This window comes from Lissotriton vulgaris, chromosome 8, assembly GCF_964263255.1.
Source record: "Lissotriton vulgaris chromosome 8, aLisVul1.2, whole genome shotgun sequence".
Lineage (NCBI taxonomy): Eukaryota > Metazoa > Chordata > Amphibia > Caudata > Salamandridae > Lissotriton > Lissotriton vulgaris.
The window spans coordinates 327,143,634-327,166,013 of NC_141696.1; the positions used below are offsets into that span (position 1 = coordinate 327,143,634).

Here is a 22,380-nt window from a genome sequence, read left to right on the forward strand (position 1 = left end):
ATAGCTAGTTAGTGTTTCCCTCCAAGCATTTCTATCCTCGTCTCTATATGCTCTTCTCCATTTCCGCTCTGCCTGTTTACATTTCTTTTTCAGGAGTCTCAGATTATCATTATACCAGGGAGCAGAAGGTCTACCCCTTTTTATAATATCTTTATAATATCTTTTAGGGGTGCTAACTGGTGAAGCCTTGTATTTATTTGATTATAGAAGTTCAAATAATTTTCGTCTACCTGTTTGCCTGCATCAAAAGTCCTATTCATAAAAAAATGGTGGGTAGTTTGAAGGTGATTCTCTTCTCAAAAGGGAGCCAGTGTAGTGTCCGAAGGTGTTGGCTGATATGGCAGTGGCTCTGTAGGTTGAGGCCTAGCATCCTGGATGTTCTGGAGTTTGCGGGTGAGGTTCTTGCTAATTCCGGCATAGAGTGCGTTGCCTTAGTCCAGTCTGCTGCTAATGAGGGTGTGAGTAATGGTTTTCCTGTATTCGATGGGAATCCAGTTGAAAGTCTTTTGGAGTAGGAAGAGCGTGTGGTAGCGGGAAAAGGTGACGATGTTGATCTGGAGGTCGATTTAGAGTTCGGAGTCAGGATGATTCCAAGGTTGAGTGCATTGTCCATGGGGGTGGAGTTCCCGAGGGCTGGGGGGCACTAGGTGTTGTTGCAGATGTTGGGTGTGGGCCCATGAGGAGCACCTCGGTTTTGTCCGTGTTGAGTTGTAGGCAGCTGTTCTTCATCCACCTTGCGACTGCTTCCATTCCATCTTGAAAGTTATATTTGGAGAGGTTGGGTTTTGTTGGAAAGGGAGAGGATGAGTTGGGTGTCGTCTGCATATGATACGATGTTGAGTCTGTGTGATCTGATGATGGATGTGAGTGGGGCCATGTAGATGTTAAACAGGGTCAAGCTGATGGAGGAACCTTGGGGGACTCCGCAGGTGATCGGTGTGGGTTCCGAGAAGAAAGGAGGGAGACTGACCCATTCTGATCTGCCGGAGAGGAAAGAGCGGATTCAGTCAAGGGCCTTGTTCCGGATTCCAGCGTTGTGGAATCTGCAGACTAGGGTGCGATGAGAGACTGTATCAAAGGCGACGGAGAGGTCCAGGGGGATGAGGGCCATAGTCTCTCCTCTGTCGAGGAGGGAGCAGATGTCATCAGTTGTGGCAAAAAGGGCGGTTTCGGTACTATGGTTCTTCCTGAAGCCTTACTGGGAGGAGTTGAGGATGCTATTTTCTTCTATGAAGGCAGCGAGTTGACTGTTGATGGCTTTTTCCACGATGTTCGCCTGGTATGGGAGCAAGGAGATTAGATGGAAGTTTTTGAGGTTGGTGGTATCCGCTAAAGGTTTTTTCAAGAGAGGGTTGATCTCAGCATCTTTCCAGTCATCGGGGAAGGAGTCAGTCTCGAAGAAGTGGTTGATAATTCACTGAAGCTCCGTGCGATGATGTCTGCTGCTCGGTGAAAGATGTGGAGTGGTGGAAACCCCACTCAAGCAGAAACCACAATCCTTGTCAGGGTGAACCACAGAAATTCACTAAATTAACTTGTACTTAACACTCTGGCAGCTGGGCACAAAGCATTCAGGCTTAACTTAGAGGCAAAGTGTAAAGTATTTATGCAGCACACAAACTGTAATAAAGTGTAACCGCAACATAAAACAAATCGCAAATCAAGTTAGAAAGATAGAGTACATTTTAATAAGATAAGTTATAACAGAACAATAAAAAAATCCAATCCGTAAAACCGGAGATATGCAACTTGAAAGTTTTAAGTTAAAGTAGTGCCTAAATACAAACCAGGAAAAAGTCTAAAGTTCAGACTGACCGTGATGAAGCACATGTGATACAGTGACCTGGTTCGTCCCTCTGAAGAGGTACCTTCTGAGTCTAGTGTGAAGTTGTTTTTGCAGTAGAAGAGACTGCCAAGAGCAGGTAGAACATTGCAGATGGTTGTTGTTGTAATGCAAACAGCAGACCTGGCGTCACGAGCTGTTGTCCCTGTGGCGCGAAGAGCCGGATGGGCATTGTGAACGGTTGTTGCTGTAGCTTTGCTTTGGCTGTCACCGCAGATTTTCATTGCTGTAATAGGAAGTGTAGCTCTTGAGTTGCCGGTCTTTGCTGGAGGTTGCTGTAGCATGAAGGGTCGGTCTGACTTGAGCTTCAGATTGGTAGTCGTTGGAGGAGGCAGAGCAAGGGTGTGATCTAGCCCGTTTGTGAGGACAACAAACACCAGGATTTGTAAATTTTTATTGCAGAGGAGTACCCTCTAATTCCAGCCAAGGGACCATGCCCTGGGGAGGACTATCTTGGGGAACAGGGACCCACTCCAACAAGGCCAAAAGGGCTCAGGCAGGTCCGGTGCAGCAGGTCAGCTGGGAAGTTACAGACTTTTTGAATCCCCCTGTAGCTCACACAGAAGGTCAACTAACTGATACTTGGAGTCACTCTGTGTAGCCTGGGGTGGAAGTAGGCAGGTCCAGTGTTTCTTACCAGGCATCAATGCAGTCCACAAGCTGCATTGCAGTCCTCTAACTGTAGGGCAGTCCTTCTTCTGTAACTTCCACAGGCCCAGGAGTGTTCTGAAGCATAGCTTTAGAGGTCTATTATTCATACCTGGTTCCTGCCTTTGTATTTTGGGGGACATCCTAACCTACCCACACATGTGGTTCTGGAAAGTTCTTCCCTTTCCCTGTCATGGCTCCAAATTGTTTGGGATGTCAATAGGCTAATGTCAGGGTTGTTTATGTATACTGGAGGCAAGCCTTTTGAAGAGTAAGTGAGGCAGAGCTTAGCTGCCTACATCTAGACCCCTTTGTGTCACTGACTGGGAGGAATACACAAGCCCCAACAGCAGAGTAATTCACAGTTATGTGGCCCAGGATACTTGCATAAGGCAGAAATGGTCATGACAAGAAAATGCCATTTTCCAAATGGTGGCATTTTCTGAATTTTAACTGGAAATCTGACTTCTCGCTCAAAGAGGGGTTTAAATTACTATTCGAGGGTAAACATCACATCTCTACTGGTTCATATTCCAAAGTTATCACGTAATAAATGTAATAAGGTAACCCTGTGTTTGTCAATGGAAGTAATAGGCCTTGCAGCAGTGAAAAACGACTTTAGGAGTTACTCACTGCTAGGACATATAAAACTTAAACCCACATGTGCTATCTTTTAAATAAAAAGCATCCTGCCATACGAGCCTTGACGGTAAACCCAAAGGTACTGGGATGTGGGAATTCAATGTTACAGGGAAAGTGGTCCCAGCATGTACATTTCAACAAACACAAACAATATTTTATACTGAATCTCAAGTGAAAACAATTACACAATTGAAAGAGAGATGTTATTTAATCACATCCTCATCAAGGCATATGTATGACAAAGCTTCATCACGCAAGCCGGGCCGAAGACGGCTGTAATGCCAGAAACCGGTCCCCGGAAGCTTGTTTCCTTTCCAGTGAAAGAATTGGCTTTGTAGTTTGGTCTGCCCTGTTCCCATGATGCACTGGGCCAGGGACAGACTAATTTGCATGTAGCCAGGTTCTGAGCTGGGATGGTGCAGTGAGCTAAAAAACGGTGATGGATCAAGCCCTGATCTTTGGACTGGGTAGGAGTGGTCTGCTTAATTCAGATACTCTGTCCATCACCACCCCCTTTTCTGAATCGTTTTGTCCACCATAAGCGTGGAAGGGTATACTCAGATGTGAGTCCCTTGCTCACTGCACCATCAGGATTGAAGCAAGCCGGACCGAAGACGGCTGTAATGCCAGAAACCGGTCCCTGGAAGCTTGTTTCCTTTCCAGTGAAAGAATTGGCTTGGTAGTTTGGTCTGCCCTGTTCCCATGATGCACTGGGCCAGGGACAGACTAATTTGCATGTAGCCAGGTTCTGAGCTGGGATGGTGCAGTGAGCTAAAAAACGGTGATGGATCAAGCCCTGATCTTTGGACTGGGTAGGAGTGGTCTGCTTAATTCAGATACTCTGTCCATCACCACCCCCTTTTCTGAATCTTTTAAATAAAAAGCATCCTGCCATACGAGCCTTGACGGTAAACCCAAAGGTACTGGGATGTGGGAATTCAATGTTACAGGGAAAGTGGTCCCAGCATGTACATTTCAACAAACACAAACAATATTTTATACTGAATCTCAAGTGAAAACAATTACACAATTGAAAGAGAGATGTTATTTAATCACATCTTCATCAAGGCATATGTATGACAAAGCTTCATCACAAAATATACAATGTGCCCAGAAGGAAGGGGGAAGTGGGGTAGGTAAGTGGTTTATGTGAGGATTGGGGTGTTGTGGAAGGTATTAAACATTCAGTGAGGTCACAGAATACATTTGTTGACATCACAAAAGCATGTTTACTTAAGCCACATAGAAGGGACACCTAGGCCATATATTGAAAACACAGCCATCAAAATCTGTTGTTCCTGGATAGGTAAAGATGTAAAAGTCGACGTTTCGACCCCTGATAGATGTAGATTAAGTTCCACCTTACTACGGGGTCTTCTCAGTACTGGTGTTGATGGTGTGTGTGATTGGGGGCACCTAGGGTTAATGGAATATAAATTAAAATAACGAAGATACACCTATTCATGCGAAGGCGTAGAAATGTACACATATTTACAATAGAATGTCTGATTTGTGGCGCAATACAAAGGGCACGGTGGGCCCGCAGGCTCCTGATAAAAAGAGAGCGATACCACACCTGAAAAAAAAGGTGTTGGCATGAGTGGCCTATCATTAAAGTACCTACATCATAAGTGTCAAAACTAATGGCCTACTCCAACTCACCCCTTTATATGAGACCTCAAATTACTTCCATAGGGGGAAAAAAGAGGATTTACTCCTCGCAAATCAATGCACGGTAGGGGAGGGTGCGCGCTATATGAATGCACCGTATTGTGCATAACTGAGGTTAATATTGCATCATCCATATACAAATAAATGACAGCAGAGGGCCAAGGCCTAGAACTCAATTAGAAATTCATGCCAGCTTAATCATGCGTTAAGTGCGGAAGGGAGCAAATTACCAAACACTAGATGTAAGCTAAAAACAGACGCCCTCGAGTGCACTGAAATTAACTAAAAACCTTTGTCTCAAACAGCAGATGTTATGTTATGTTATGTTATGTTATGTTATGCCTCTGCTGAAGAGTAAAACTTCTGCTTTCTCTGTTTTGAGTATTAGCCACAAGATTTTCATCCTCTAGTAACTTTGGACATGCAGGAGGTGAAGTTTATCTGAGGGCTCAGTGTTTTATCAGAGAAAGAAATGAGTTGGGTGACTTCAGCGTATGAGACTATGTTAATTCGATGAGTTCAGATGATGTTTGCGAGTGGGTCAATGTAGGCTTTGAAAGGGAGAGAGATGAGCCTTGGATTCTCAGCAGATAATGTTAGTGGCGGCTGAGGTGTAGGGAGCCAGGCTGACTAACTGGGTGCAATCTGTGACGAAGGATCAAATCCAGCGGAATACAGGTCCTTGTGTGTCATCTTCATGGTGGCGGTGAATAAGGATGGGGTAGGAGACAGTGTTGAAAGTGACAGATCGGTCGAGTAGAATGAGGGCTGTGTAGTCACCTCTATCCATGTTCAGTCAGATGTCATTTGTGGCGCTGATGTGGGTGGTCTCTGTGCTGCGGTTGGGCCTGAATCAGGATTGAGTGGTGTGGAGGAGCTGGTTGTCTTTGAGGTGAGCGGCTATTTACTTGTTTGATAATTTTCTCCATGAATTTCACTAGATTCTCTGCGGGTGGCAGTTCGAAGCAAGGTGAAAGTCCCTAGATGTAGGAAAGTTAGGTGGGGGAAATAAAATTAAACAATGGTGCCCGCCAGGCTGTGGAACTCCCTCCTGGAACATATTAGGAGTTTAAACTCGTACCTGATCTTCCAAAGCCTAGTTAAGACTTGGTTATTCTTGGTTATTCTTGAATTAGCCCTTCCTCAGAGGTTGGTTGTTTAGGTTTTCTCTATTTAGTGCCCTTCCCCTTCACTCAGTTGTTATCCGGCTTAGCGCTTTGATGCCTCTTGATTAACGCGCTATACAAATTCTCTTCAATTACAATTAGATTATGTAGCAATCATATCAGGTGGTAGTTGGCCAGCCTCTTCGGGTCTGCTGAGGGTTTTTTAAGAGAGGGTTTATCGTGGCATGCATCCAGGCATACAGAAGGAGGCTGTGCAGAAGGGGTTCAGGATTGGTGTTACAGCTCCATGGTTGTTGCAGTTACCTGAGGGGTGATGATGGTCCAAGTTGTTATGGTGGGTTTCAGAGGGCTTCTCTTGATTGGTAGGAGGGCTGTGAGAGTGGAAGGGTCCAACTAGAACTCAAAGTTCTTGCCAGAAAATGTGAAAGCTAGGTGCAGAGGTCCTATGAGGCGGTGATGCTAGTCGAGCTAGTTACAGGAGAGGAGAACTTCTTTACAATGGCAAAGATCCCCTGGGCCCTGTTTGTGATGTTTTCAATGCGTTTGGTGAGAACCTATTGTTTAGTGGATTTGATTTGTTTATGATAGAATTCGAGAGCTGACCTGTAGGTGCATTTGTCAGTGTTGCCGTGGCTCTGCCTCCATTCATCTGAACTTCTGTAGAAGATGTTAGTGACCACTGACATAAGGTACCGGTTCACAATAATAATAAACAATTTTGAGCCTTCAAACCTATCTGTTTGCACCTATAAACAGATATGTACTAACTGATCTGGTAACCTTGTCCTTTTACTTTCTCTACCCCCAACTTGCTTCACCTCCCAAGTATAGATCTTTTCCTAGAAATTATCTTATACTTCACGACAACGCTAAATCCAACATGATTACGCTTATTGTGTTGCACCGTTTCAGTGAAACCCATAATAATGGTATCAATGAGTTCTATAGTAATGACAAAATAAATGAATGGAGCTACTTTACACACCAGTATACAGTCTTGAGAAAGCTGTAGTCTTATTGGCTATATTAGAGTGAAACATATGTTGACTGTCAAATTGAGTGTTATAATGTTGTTTACAAAAATGTAACATCATGAAATGAAATTCCCTGCTGACGTATTGCCATATTAGGTGCACCAGCAACCTACAAAGAAGAATAACAATATGTACCTACATATACCTATAGCATAGTATTGTAATCAATTCAAGAGTACATAATTCTGGGAATATTTATATATCTATGGCATTTAATTTAATTTACGATAGGTATACACTCCAGTCAAACCTTTGAACAACCGTGGGTTGGTTTATGTGAAAATACATTATTTTGTGAATCTGTGGTACATCACCATAAGGGTTGGCCACACCCACTATCGTGCATGTTAATCATCATTTCCAGTCAAGCAAGTTGTCCTACATTATGTCAGTGCATCAGGGCTTGATTAATTGATGCAATTGTTCATCTAGCATTTGAAAAATGCATACCGTACAGCTCACACACATCCTTGTTTCTTTTTCAGAATATGTGAACCATCTGAGACATTAATATCATTTGTTTCTACAAACAATATTATGCTTGCAACATTCATATCAACACATGCAAACAAAATAAGGAGACTACAGGGATATTTCGAAGCGATTCCACAGGAAAGTAAGTTTAAAAAATAAATAAAACTATTGACAATACATGCACCTGTTTTTTAAAGATGGTTTTTTAAAATTGTATTGTAAACTTAGGGGGTCATTTAAACTCTGAGAGATATTCTACCAATTGCCCATGCCGGCAAAGGCTCCACCTTCCAAAGTGGCAGATTACCTGCCGTATTTACACCTCTCCCCTCCACTTGGACAGGGAATTTTTAAAGAAAGTAACTCTGCCAACATGGCTCTAGCACTTATGCAAAAAAGCAAGGCATGGTGGACTGTCGTCTTACGGCGACTTACCCAACATCGTTTGTTCTGTCGAAACAAGACCTTCAAGCAGGGGTGTTAGACCTGCCTGGCGTGGCTCTCCCCTAACTTTTTTGACTTCAACCTTCCCGTTTTGCTGACTTTGTAATTGCTGGCTTTAGGACTTTGCGCACTTTACCACTGCTAGTCAGTGCTAAAGTGCTTGTGCTCGCTCCTTACAACGTGGTAGAATTGGCTTGCGCCCAATTAATACATTTAATTTAATTTGATAGTAATTCTCTAGGAAAGTGGTACTACATGTACCCAAGGCCGGTAAATTAAATTATACTAAAGAACTTCCAGCACTGATTGTGCCACCCACTTAAGTAGCACTTCAAACATGTCTTAGTCCTGCCACTGCATCCTGTATGTGAAGTTTGTAAACTGCCATTTCGACCTAGCAGAATAACACTTTTGTCAGGATCAAACCTTCCATTTTAATGCATATAAGTCACCCCTAAGGTAGGCCCTGGACAGCCCAGACGGCATGGGATGCATGGTGCCTGCAGCCTGTTACTGGGTCACATGCCTATGTGTAGCCAGCAGTTGGTCTTTGTGTATTGCTCCCAGACAGTGAGATAAAGGGAAAAAAGGTCTTGGCAGGATGGCCCACTCTGACTAAACGAGAGGGAGGAGCTGTCACCTACCACACTTGCACTTCACAAAGGCACTGCCAAAGCCCGTTCGTAAAGGGATTGTCACTAGCCCATTGTGACCCCAGACAAGCTGGGGGCAGACTAGGGGGAAAGGAGATGCCTGACACCTCAGGGGGTGGATACCTCTAGAAACTTCCTCCACTTCAAAGTGGGACCTATGAGTCCAACTCCTTAATACACCTCTGTACCTCTGGACTAGGCCAGGAAGAAGGACTGTTGTACTGCTGAAAGGACTGCCACTCTGCTGGACTGTTGCTCTGAAGGACGGCTTCCCTGCTGTACTGGCTTTCTGTCTGATGCCCTCTTCTCTCGGAGAGAAGGACTGAACCTGCATCTGTTTAACCTATTACAGAATAGTGACTCCAAGGGCTAGTTGGCTGGTCTTCTGACTAGGGTCTCAGAGACAGAAGACTCCAGCAACCTCAGACCCAGTTCCTTGACTCTGCCATCTGTGAGTCCTACCCTGTCAAGTGGGGTCACCCCAGTCCTGAACTCTTAAAGGTGGGCCTGCCAGCCCATCTGTGGATCTAACAGAACCAACGCATCTGCTCTGCTATGCAGCACAAGCCTGAGCTGAACTGATGCATCCCCTCTGCTGAATAGACTTTCCCAATGCAAGGACTTCGCATCAGAGCCCACAGTTCCATTGGAACTGCAGGCAGTGAGAGGCATCCCCAAGTCAGGCCCTCACATTGCAGGCCTCTGTTCAGTGGCAGCCACTAGTATGCGCCAGAGCTTCGCTTCTGAAGCCCCACAGCTTCTTCAGAACCAGCCGGTGTGTAACTCATCCTCAACTAGGACTCTGCTTCGCAAGTTCCCTCGTCGACGGCCTCCTCAGTGATAATGCAGGACCTCACATTGCAACCTCCCAGCTCCTTTGAACGACACTGCATGATGCATCTCTGACCAAGACTTCGCATTGCCTCAACTGCGTGAAGCACCCTCGACACTGGACTTCACAACTCTTTACTACCAGGATTTAAGGTACTCTTGTTCAGCATGCCTAACCTGGTCCCTGTAGCTGGCCCTGGCTTCATTGCAGACAGCCTGAACTTGTGACTTTGTCTCGGTCTATTGCTACCAGATATCCACAGTTGTTGCTGTGTGTCGCTATTTTCACTGAAATCTTATATCTCCAGTTCTAGAGATTAGAGATTGGTCTTGACTTATTAAAATGTACTCTATTTTTCAAAATTGGTGTGGAATTTTTGAGTTTTCACTTTATTACTGTTTCAAGGGCTGCATGCATACTCTACACATTGCTCCTTAGTGAAGCCTGGCACCTCTGTGTCAAACTACCAGAGGGTTGAGCACAGGTTAATTTGGGGTTTACTTGTGACTTAACTCTGACAAGGATTATGGTTGCTGCTTCAGAAGGGTTTCACCCCCTCATCCAGTAACCCGATTTCTTACAAAGGGCTATTGCCAGCAAAAAATTAATCACTGGTCATGACATGAATACCTGCATGTATCGGCCATCGATATTTTTTTCTTACATGGTCTTCCATGCACTTCATGGCTGTGCTTCACTGGAAAAATTTCGTCTGAATGCCCACCCTAAATAGGAAAGTCCTCCTGAGGTATGGCTGATAGGCTGCCAGTCATGGGTTTTTGATGGCACAGCCTTCTGATGCTCTTCCATCAAACACCTATTAAAGGAAGATTCAGCTCAGATGAAGTAGGTAGACAAACGTTTAACATACAAAATTACAGTTCTCTGAGATACAATCATCGACCTCTCACCAGTATTTCCCATACTCAATATTCCACCTCACTGACCTCATGATGGAGCTCAATGTCAGATACAACACTTCCTGCCCCTTAATAGATTGAACAAGAACTACAAAACATATTAACGTAGGATAAGTGCATACAATATATCCACTAATAACAAACAGGCAAGGAAAAGCATTCTATGAGGGTAAAATATGATGCAACATAACAACAATATAAAGGGACAAAACAAAATATATATAAAAGGCAACAGATAATGAGACAAAACACAATGGGATCGGTAGTGGTGTATCCAAATTGGAAAAAAACGCACATACACAAATATTGTTAAGATGAACAACAGTACTGGAAAAATGAACAATCTTTAGTTTGCTTAAAGACGGAGTGCTACATGGACCACTGTCCCCCACTACCAAGAGGGACCAATGACAATCAAACGATTGGCAAATATACAACTGAAGAGAAGGGGTCAAAGAGAGCACATTCCTAAAGCACATGTAAAAGAAAGACTAATAAGTCTCATAGTATCAACAGCACTTGAGCTATAAATATCCTATGATCTAAATTTTTGGACAAGACAAAAGAGCAGAAAAAGTTCATATTTTCACTTTCTTTATTTGAAGACCCATGAAGTTAAAGTTGATAAGAAACAGCCGACATGTGTTTTGTCAGTACTATGAATCAGTACAATGACTTTTTCAAGGCTATAAAAATGAGATTAGCTCGGCGCATAAGATCTCGTGTCATGTAAATTGACAGGAAAAGTAAGACTCTGAAATCCGAGAACAGCAAAAGATCCCCACATGTAGTAAGCGGTGAATCCAAAATATTATATAATTAAGGCTCCCTGTATGGGGTGTATGGATAATGACCCACACTCGGTCAGTTTGAACAATCCTAAGTGACTCCACATGGCAAAGAAGCCAAGCGAAAACCGTTTTCGCTTGGCTTCGTTACCATGTGGAGTCACTTACGTTATTGCCTCTAAACTCCTTCGAGGCAGAGCGGCAGTTCGTTGTCGCATTTGCGTTGTGCACTATTTGCCCTGATCATCCCGACTTAGGATCTTATGCGCCGAGCTAATCTCATTTTTATAGCCTTGAAAAAGTCATTGTACTGATTCATAGTACTGATGAAACACGTGTCGGCTGTTTCTTATTAACTTTAACTTCATGGATCTTCAAATAAAGAAATTGAAAATATGACCTTTTTCTGCTCTTTTGTCTTGTCCAAAAATTGAGATCACAGGATATTTATAGCTCAAGTGCTGTTGATACTATGAGACTTATTAGTCTTTCTTTTACATGTGCTCTAGGAATGTGCTCTCTTTGACCCCTTCTCTTCAGATAATGAGACAACTCGAGAATTACTGCATTGCTTTGTTAAACTAAGTGTATAATACTTTGCACACAAATAAAGGTAATTGATACAAGGCATATTAAAACTCAACCTATCACAAAGTCTTTGTAATGCTCAGGCAACCACCTGGTATTACCAGGATGTACACAGCAGGTAACGGATGTGGGCATATTAGCCTCTTCTTCCACATCTCTCAACCTAGAACGTACAAAATCCACTTTGCGAAGAGGAATGATACCAATCCTATCCTTGTTCAATACTTTATCAGTGTTATTGTGGATGTATGTCTGTACAACGCCATCTTTTAGATCGCGGTACTTGACAACGCGGATATTATAACGCAAGTCGTTACAATGACTTGCGTTGGAGGGCGCGGATTGCGGAATATTATAATTTTATATTCCAACACCAGTCCACGTAACAGTAGGGTAGGTGTTGGAATATAAAAATTACAATATTCCTTAACCAAAAGCGCCATCCAGTGCAAGTCGTGGTAACGACTTGCGTTGTAATGGCAGCGTTGTAAAGGACGGGCGGTGTAAACACTGCATCATAAAGGTTGTTTACCTGTTATTGTGCACCATATTAGGTGAGAACCTGACTATTTTCACAGGTGATGGAAATTTGGATTGAACTTTCTAAACCTGTCCAGGTTTCTGAACCTTGACCCAATAACCAACTCTTGGCATGTCATCACACTTGGCCCTTTGTTCACCTTCATAACCATCATATTCTTCCTGTAATCACTCTTCCGTCAACCACCCTGGACAAATATGTAGGATCAGCATTGGAATAACCAATCCACTCCCTGATCAGTTTGCACCCAGATACAAGGGCTAACAAGAGTACAAATGGTGACACACCAGTGCTAACACTAGTGTTGTCCTGTAAGCCAATACCATATCATCCACAACCGCTCTCCAATTTAGTTTGTTCACTAAAGCTAACTGTAAATGATTGTTCAATGTATGGTTAAAATGCTTGACCAAACCATTACTCTTAGGATGGTAGACGGAAATCTTGACATGCGCAGTATAGTGCATTCTCTTTTCTTCCAAAACCAATTGCGTACCATTATATGTATTTTTTCGATTGGGACAATCTACTCCCATAAACACATGTTTAAAACACTGAATTACTGTAGAGGTGTTACCATTGTTCACAAAAAATATTTCTGGCTATTTGTCATGTAATCCATTAGCACAATGGCATATTTAGAACTCTGACCTAAAACCTTAATGGGACCAGTGATGTCCGAGCCAGTTTAGAGCAAGGCACCATGGGCGTTTTAATGAGATTATCTGGTGTTGTCTTGATCACTTGTGATTTGTCACTTACAATACAAATGCCAAAATCTCTCTTGAAACTCTCAACGGCTGTGTCCACCCCTGGCCACCATGAATTCTCCTGCACTCTGCACTTTGTAGCCCGAACCCTACTTGACCTTCATGAGTTAATTTCAAAACGTTTTCTCTCATTCCCTCACTTTTGCGTTTTTCCCTCATGTCACTGCGTAGCACCAATCATCCTGATCTGATCATCCTGATCTGTATAACAAGCCTTCATCACAAATGTATTCAGATACAATCTGTGCATAAGGCATGCCATCCTCACACAGGTTTTTTTTTAAAAAAGGCAAGCCATATGCAACCCACAACATAACTTGCTTGGTAACACAATCCTTTTCCAAATATTCCCTCCAAACATGCTTGTCAAGAGTGCCTTGCAGCACTCCATTAAACTGATTATTCATGCACATCTTCTCACCATCATCATGTCAGAATTTATTCTGGTGACATAAAGGCATCCTGGATAGAAAATCTGCTACAGTAGACTTCTTACCAGGAACATATTCTTTCAAACTAAATTGTGTTTTGCTATTCTTGGAGTAGCCTCACCAGCCTCTTCAGTGCTGAAGAATTTGATCAAGGATTTATGGCCCATCCATAACATAAATGCCCCAACCCAAGCATGAATCCCAAAATTCTGCTTCACCCACCATAGAGCCAGGGCATAGTGGAGTATGTTGCCTTAGCGCCTTGAAGTGCTGTAGATGCAAAATCAGCGACCTCTTCCCTACCGTCTTTATTTCTCTTCATAAGAATAGTCCCAAATCCAAAATTTCTGGCATCAGTCACAATGATGCTCATGTCTCCTGAATCAAAGAGTTTCAATGATTCGGTCTTTACAATGTTTATGCTTATTTTGCCAAATGCCTCTTGACATTTATTACCCAATTCGTCACCACACCTTTCCTAGATTCCACACCATTCTTTGATATGTGATGCCTGAAAGAGTTGCCCTCTTACTTTTGGAACTTACACTTCTCAAAATGAGTGGTTAAATCTCTTTCCTGTAAGAAATGCAATACAAACATCAGTCTGTCATTATTTTCACAAACATCACAGCTTTACAACAAAATATCATCATGAAAATATAGTACTCGCTTGATGTCCTTGTACAACTTCCCTATTAACCTTTGAAATACAGTGTAGTCTGATGCCCAACTGAAAGACACACCATTGTAACAGTATGCTTACTCTTGAGGTGAGCTGACTTGACTTATCACTCAGTACCACCTGATAATATACTGCTGACATGTCTAATGTGGTAAACACAGAAGCATTTTCTAAAATACACACATTTCTGATAGACTGGGCAATGGCTCATGATCAACCCAAATATTCAGATTTAGATTACATAGCTCCACACATAACTGTAAAGAATGGTCACGCTTGCACACCAAAACAGGAGCTAACCACTATGACCCCTCAATCATCATAATGACATCCAGTTCACGCAACTTGTCCAATTCTTTGCGCAGATCACACCTTAAGGACAGAGGTAACCTAAGCACGTTGTGCATGATTTCTTCATGTCTTTCCAATCTTCCTTTGTGTTAACCAGATTGAAAACCTTCTCAACAGAGTAATCCACAGGATCTGACAACTCTTTAAAATACACTTCATCAGTTTCAGTTAATCTTGCAACAGTTAAAGCAGTTATAGCCTCTCTTGAATTTTCTTGCTTAAGTTTTTTTAATTAGTTGATCACAGATGATTGTGTTCTGAAGCTCACGATTATTGCACATAACTGCTAATTTCCTCAAAGCTGACACAAAATCATCGATGGACTCATTGGGTTGTTGAGTCCTACACAAAATATATGCCTCTCTGAAACCACATTTTTAGATGGTAAAATCTTTTATCCAATGTTTGAATTACTGTGGCATATTCATTGACTATGTCCTCAGCTACCATTTCACCTGCTGAACCTTCTTGATGTATACGAGATTTTGTTTCTAGTACAGACAAAGTCTTGAACACTGATTTACCTTCTGAGCCTATGTTGTGTATTAAAAGAGCCTTTTTCTTTTTATTAGTAAATATATCCCCATCAATTGCATCCAGAAGGACCAAAAATGGATCAGGAGCAGAAATGCCATCCATAGTTCAAATTTGATCAATGTTCAAAAGTAAGAATAGAATTTCCTGTCCTAGATGCTAAAGCTGGAATGGTGTATACACATGGTATATTTAGCAACTCTAAATAGCAGCACTGCAGGAGTTTACAATATTGTGTAGCCAATCATGAGCAACCATGGAGGCATTCAACTCAAAATGGTGGCACTCCAGAAGTTTAAAATATTGTGTAACTGATCCTGAACAAAGATAGTTGCATTCACCAAAACAGAAAAACAGACCTTGATTCCGATCCAGGAGAGACATGGCTTGGCAGTTCGGGCTGGACTGTTCCCATGAGGCACAGGGTCAAGACTGATTTGCATATGGCCATGTCTGAACTGGGGTGGCTTGGTGAGCAAAATAACAATGGATTAAACCCAGGTCTGTGACTGGGAGTGAATGTTTTGCCATTGTCCAACATTCCGTCCATCATCTTGTGTGTTTTGCTGTTCACCCTATGTGGGAATGGTATGCCCAGACGTGGGTCCCTTGCTCACTAAGCCACTGGAGTCAAGTTATCGTGGCTGAAGACGGCTGATAGCCAGAAACCGGTCCTAGGATGCTTGATTCCGGTCCAGGAAAGACATGGCTTGGCAGTTCAGGCTGGACTGTTCCCATGAGGCACAGGGTCAAGACTGATTTGCATATGGCCATGTCTGAACTGGGATGGCTTGGTGAGCAAAATAACGATGGATGAAACCCAGGTCTGTGACTGGGGGTGAATGTTTTGCCATTGTCCAACATTCCGTCCATCATCTTGTGTGTTTTGCTGTTCACCCTATGTGGGAAGGGTATGCCCAGACGTGGGTCCCTTGCTCACTAAGCAACTGGAGTCAAGTTATCGTGGCTGAAGACAGCTGATAGCCAGAAACCCGTCCTAGGATGCTTGATTCCAGTCCAGGAAAGACATGGCTTGGCAGTTCAGGCTGGACTGTTCCCATGAGGCACAGGGTCAAGACTGATTTGCATAAGCCATGTCTGAACTGGGTTGGCTTGGTGAGCAAAATAACAATGGATTAAACCCAGATCTGTGACTTGGGGTGAATGTTTTGCCATTGTGCAACATTCCGTCCATCATCTTGTGTGTTTTGCTGTTCACCCTATAAAGATAGCAGTCAGTCAAGAGGTCTTTATTCGATTCACATCATAAAAGACAAATACATATATATTTAAAAACGATTCATTTTGCATATAAGATAATAAATACATTACATTTAAAAACAAGTTAAGAAAAGTATTACATTTTTAAACATTGATGAACGAGAAGACCCCTTGCTACATAAAAACAGTGCTACTTTAAACAAATAGTCATAAAAACTATACAATAAAAACATCATTTGCCAAGGTTACGGGTTCGGATTGACCACGCCCAACTCACAAATTTTGCTACACCAATAGCGATGGAGGGGGAAGCATCAGTTTTAAGTCTCCTAAACGCTGCAAGAGCAGAGCTGGTGCCTAGTAACCGACAGACTGGTAAAAGCCAAACTTTCCTGGGTAACAAATACATAGGGCAGCAGAAAAAAAGATGTTCAATATTTTCCACTGCTGTTACACAGAAGGGACACTTATCACTACCACCAGTAGTCCAAGAGTGCGTAAGCCCCCGCACAGGTAACGAGCCTACTCGTAGTTGGTGGTACAGTTTGCGATCCTTTGGCTTGGTGATTAAGTCCCAATAGGCTTCATATTTAGGGACATCTTTTACAACCAGAAATTCCAGTGTCATGGTAGGACCATCAACCATAGCGGATCTCCTCTCAGTAATCCAATGCCAGTAAATATCTTTGAGTGCCTTCTTTGAGGGAAAGGTCGCGCGTGCTGGATCAACCCATAATGCCTCCAAATTTAGATTTTTCAAGAGCCTCCTGAGGTGACTGAACCAGGGTACCCTGTAAGACCCTTCAAGACCCCTCACATCGTCAATGGCCTCAGCGAACAAGGATAATTCAGGTGTAGTCCACAGGCGCCGCCAAAACGCCAGTGGTCTATACCGTACCTCATCCTCTATGGATTTGACACCTAGGTCAAGCTGCAGGGGTAAGGAGGGTGTCGATTGTGGGAGACCAGTTGCCATTCTCAGGAACCTATTCTGAGCCACCCTCAAAGAGGATAAATCACTATACCCCCACAGTTCGGCACCGTAGATAGTTGCAGGAATTACCTTGGAACCATAAATTTTAACCAACGGTGCCATGGGTTTGATGAGAGATTTTGCATACTCCTTCAATAAGGCTCCCCCAAGTTGCGCGTGTTTCAGGGTCATAAGATCCATTTGAGGTTTCCAGCTCAAATTCTCACTTAATGTGACACCCAGGTATGTAAAAACCTCCGTTTGATCCAAAATGGCGCAGCACATTGACACCTTGGCCTTCACAGCCTTGGGGCCTCGCAGAACCATGAATTTGGTCTTACTGACATTCACCTCTAACTCGTGCTCGCTGCAGAAACACTCAAAACGGGCCAGGGCGGACTGCAATCCCTGCCTCGTTTTAGAAATAATAAGCGTGTCGTCCGCGAACATGAGGAGGGGAATTTTCGTTCCAGCAAGGGTGGGCGCGTCCGTTGGGTAGTTAGAAAAATACTTGGTCACCCCATTAATAAACAAAGAAAAAAGGGTGGGGGCCAACACGCACCCTTGTCTAACCCCCTTAGCTACTTTAAAACTATCAGTGACTTCCCCTGGACCACCCCATCTTACTTTGGCATAGGTATTTGTGTGCAAATTGATCAGCAGCACCACCAGCTCTTTGGGCATGCCTAGATCCAGCAAAACTTCCCAGAGCTTGATCCTGGGTACAAGGTCGAAGGCTGACCTGAGGTCCATGAATGCCGCGAACAACAGGCCTCCCCCAAGAAGGACCACCTTCCAATATATTAACATAAATCTAAAAACTTGCTCTAAGGTCCCCATATGTTGCCGAAAACCCGCCTGGAGAGGACTTAAAACATCATGGTCAGAAATCCAGGTCTGGATCCTACCTAAAAGAAGGCGGTCCACAATCTTTTGTGGAGCATCAATGAGGCTTATGGGTCGGTAATTTGCCGTTACTGAACGGTCACCCTTCTTATGAATGGGGAGGATCTCTGCCCCAAGCCATGATTCAGGGACTTTCGCACTCCTTGCCAATGCATTGATGAAGATAGCACGCAATGGGAGATACAGACCCAAAAGAACTGATCCCAATGTAAAATGGCAGCTTCACTAATCAGACAAGACAACAATGGTGTTGCATGCTGAAAGCACATTGCAGAAAAGATATGATGGCTTCAGCCACCACGTCACCAAAGCGTGTGACTCCAACAATACAGTATGATAAAGAATATGACACCAGGTGCAAAGAACAGAACGCACATCACAGAGAAATTGAAGGGTTCCAACTAACCACACCATAATGTCACCCAACTGGAAAATGGCAACCACGGATATGCAAGTTACTCACAGAAACGTAGTTCAGATTGTTTCCCATGAAGGGAAGAATCAGCTCAGGTGAATTGGGTCGACAAACCTTTATTTAACAAACCTTGTTACAGCTCTATGCACCTCATCAGCCCCAAATACCCTTCATAGAATTCCTCAGACTCAACATTCCACCTCACGATGGAGGGCAGTGTCAGAACCAACAACCCAATAATTTCCCGAGTACTAAATGAGGTAGGAAAACCGAACGTTTAGTAGGAAGAGCCTCACCATTCAGGCTTCCCCTCTGCCAAACTCTAAATGAAGATTAATGTGGTGAAAATAAACATCATATTTTACAATCCTGAGGATAGAGTAAAAAACACACACAGATAACGTGAACATTGTTAAACTATCTTCATTAGTTGGTCCAACATCTGATGCATTGTCTAGATACAGTTGTCTGATATTTGTATGACCCTTGCTTGAAGGTGATTTGTTACTATGACTGTGGTAGATTCTATACAAGTGAAATATGAAATAATGTAGGACACTTAACCTGATGATCACTTTTATGTGAAACATGATAGCAACATTATAATGACTTTATTTTCCATCAACTGATATATAGATTTGATTTAATGGTAAATAATCTTTTTACAAATTATTAAAAAAGGTGTATTATGATGAGGATGGCTATCAAGCAACTACTCAAATGTATTGGATTTTTAAATTAACAACAGACGCGACAGCTTATTGCACTCCTCAGACCCCCTGTTACCAAATACATCTGTTTGCCGGGAAAGCCGCCCTTACAAAATTCAAGAACATTATTTAGTTTTATAGTAAGTTTACGAATGCTGTTGCTCCCTCCCTTCCCCTGTTCTGGCAGTCCATCAAACCCAGCCATTAGCCCCACACACGTTTATGCTTGGGTGGGCAAACCCTAGCCTCATACACAGGTAGTTCTTGTGCGGCACACCAGTCCAATCCTTTCCCCGTTGGGTAATGGTATGGGGCTTAGATCTTTCCATTTGGTCGCTATGTCTCCCTTGACTACCATTGTAGCTGTACCCAAAAATGTTTTCTCCCTCTTGAGCCCCTGATGCCCTCCAGGATCCCCAGAAGCTGCACTTTGGGTAATCAAGCTACTTATAAAGCATTGCTCTGAAAGGGGTTCTTGTTGCTATAAAAAAGCAAAGCTTAAGGGCATCTGGAAGAGGACGGGCCTATACTAGACAGCCATGACAGCCAGCCATTGTCTGTTTTTCTTTTTCAATAGGAGATTGTTTTCTCCAAATTTTGGAAACATGTTTTAAATACCTGCCCTGCATGCCTCTATTTTGGTGGTTGCATCAGCAGCAACTGCATATATGATTGAAGATTGGCCATAGACCAATGTTTGTAAAACTAGCTCACCCAAAACAAAAAGGCTGATATATAAATAATAATATTAATAATAACAATAATAACAATTATATTAATAATAAAAAATCATACAATTAGTACAATTTTAAATAACACACCAAGTACAATTCTAAACAAATAATTTTAAAATTCCTAATAGTCTCAGAATAATTTCCTCAAAGGAAACCTAAAAAGAATTTATAAGCCTTACATCAGTCCATCATTTTCCAAGGGGTAATATGGATAGTAACAATTATTATTTCGTTACTTGTGTGCAAATTCATTAATAAGGTACTAAATTGTATCCCTAATTGTTTTAAACTTCCAGATTTACTGCGATCCACTCACACGCGTCCAACTTCTTTTTTACAAGTATCAAACATTTAGTAAAATTGGTCTTCATTTTAATATCCATTGGTCTAAAACAAACTACCATAGCATATTTGCAAGTACAAACACCTCTGTCAATGAAACAGTTTTTCAGATATCATTTTCTTTCCACCATCATTACTGCACATATACAAACCAAATTCATACTACTTTCATCCCATAGCTTGCATAGTCGGCAAATGGTCGGCATGCTTTAAGCCGGGTAAGTTGCTGAATGTGGTTTTCATAAATATGTTTTTGGTTTGTACAGACGATGGTATTTCTAAACACGGTTGAACCTTAAGACTTGTATATTCCTGGACCAACATCTATGCCTGGGATCGCTTAATGAACTGTTTCTTTGTCTTTCAAAGTGATAAATGTTTAACTGACTTATTAATTATTTTCTTGAAACTTTGTGTTGTTAAGGACATTTCCCAGATCCCAGCAATTGAGCGTTCTTCAAGAGCTTTTTGCAGATATTTATAGAAAGACAGTTTTTCATTCTGTTGCATCTCTTGCCACAATAGAGCGCACATTGGGTTATTGATATTAGTTTTGATTTGTTTCCAAGTCTTAACGTACTGACCCATTATTGCATGCTGTTGATTGCAAGAGCCAAATTCCAGCCTGATCTGTGCAGGCCATACATTGGATGGAAGTCGAAACAAGTGTTTAAATGCGTTTGTAATAGCATTATTTAGTAATGTAGAATCCAAACCACCAGACATAGAAAAATCGGATGATTTATGGAATGTGGTTTAAAGTCATTTGCTCATTGGTAGATAATGGGTCTCTGCAATATTTCCAGAACAGTTATCATATTTGCTGAACCCAAAGAGTACCTGAGGTGCTGCATTTAAGATATATTGAAGCCTGGTTGTGAAGAATGGGATTCTGACCTATTTTTTAAGTCTCGCCTAGCTTTGCAGCGTATGCGCTCCAGCTTTGCGAGGCATGCAGTATATACTATATCATGGAAGCTCCATGTGAGCTTTGCCCAGTCTCCGCCCATCTTTTGTATTGGGTTAGGTCCTAAATGCAGCCTTCCCATTGGTTTTAGGCGTGTTAATCCCGCCTCCTGACGGCCATGTTGTCATTTGTGTCCTTCCATGGCTACTGGCCCCTTTACTGTCAACACTATTTTCTTCACGTGCCTCCCCCGTCCACTCCCACAGTCCGTGACTTCTCGGGCCACCACCACCCCCCCTGCACCTCCGTTCGTGCCTTTTTGCCCACCCGCACTCTTCGTTTTAAATGCAATATGACTCACGTAAATACGAGTTCTATTTGATTACAAATGCTTGTTTTTAAAGTAGTGCCCCAAAAGTCATGCAGCAGTTGCCTGGTTGTGGGTTGGGCTCAATCAGGAACGGCCAGCAGCAAATGGAAGCCAGGCATCTGGTAGGGTGTGGAGATAACGGAGATAGGGAACCTCTCCTATACCCTGATGCCCTGACAGAGCAGGACATCCACAATTAGAAAGTAAAATATCGCAACACACCCTGGGACATTCGTAAAAAATATTTAAAATGTGACTCCTCCCATTTACAAACCACAAAGTATGAATGGCCCGATAATGTCTACACTGTAATAAACGTTGTGGCACCAGTGCCCTTGCTAAAGTCTTCCATCACATATCTCTGACCATTTATCTTCTGTAAAAAAACCTCAGAACAAACCTTGCCTTAATCTCGCTGATGTATTGGAATGGCCGTAGAAGAATTCCACTTCAAGTTGGCTGCCAAAGAGAGGGACTAGGTCGCAGGCTTCTAACATGAACCTCCTACCCTGTTCCATCAGCACAGTGGGATTGATTGACGAGCGGAGTCTTGAGAAGTAGCCACAGCTCATGAACCAACGAACAGGGAAAGGGGTGGGCTGAGGTGCAGCGTAGCCACAGTGTCCACATCAGTATTTCTAACGGGAAGGTTACAACAGCATAAAGATAGAGGAGGATCACTTAAAAGGCTTAAAGCAGTCACCTGGCCATGGTGATAAGAACTGGTGCACGCCCTCTTCAAGTTATTTTTGCGGTTTAATGTTGTGACCTTATGTCTTGTATTACGTTTTCAGCTACTTTTAGCTTCTTAGTAACAGCTCATTGTGCG

At 42.7% G+C, this 22,380-nt stretch overlaps 1 protein-coding gene across 1 annotated transcript in view; it reads left to right on the forward strand.

Moving 5' to 3' along the window:
• Positions 1–22,380, forward strand: part of TMPRSS7 (transmembrane serine protease 7) — a 454,018-nt gene that overhangs the window by 67,070 nt on the left and 364,568 nt on the right. Inside the window, exon 5 of the mRNA XM_086933268.1 lies at positions 7,451–7,581. Within this exon, the coding sequence (XP_086789394.1) occupies positions 7,451–7,581 (131 nt within the window). The remainder of the gene's footprint in view (positions 1–7,450; positions 7,582–22,380) is intronic.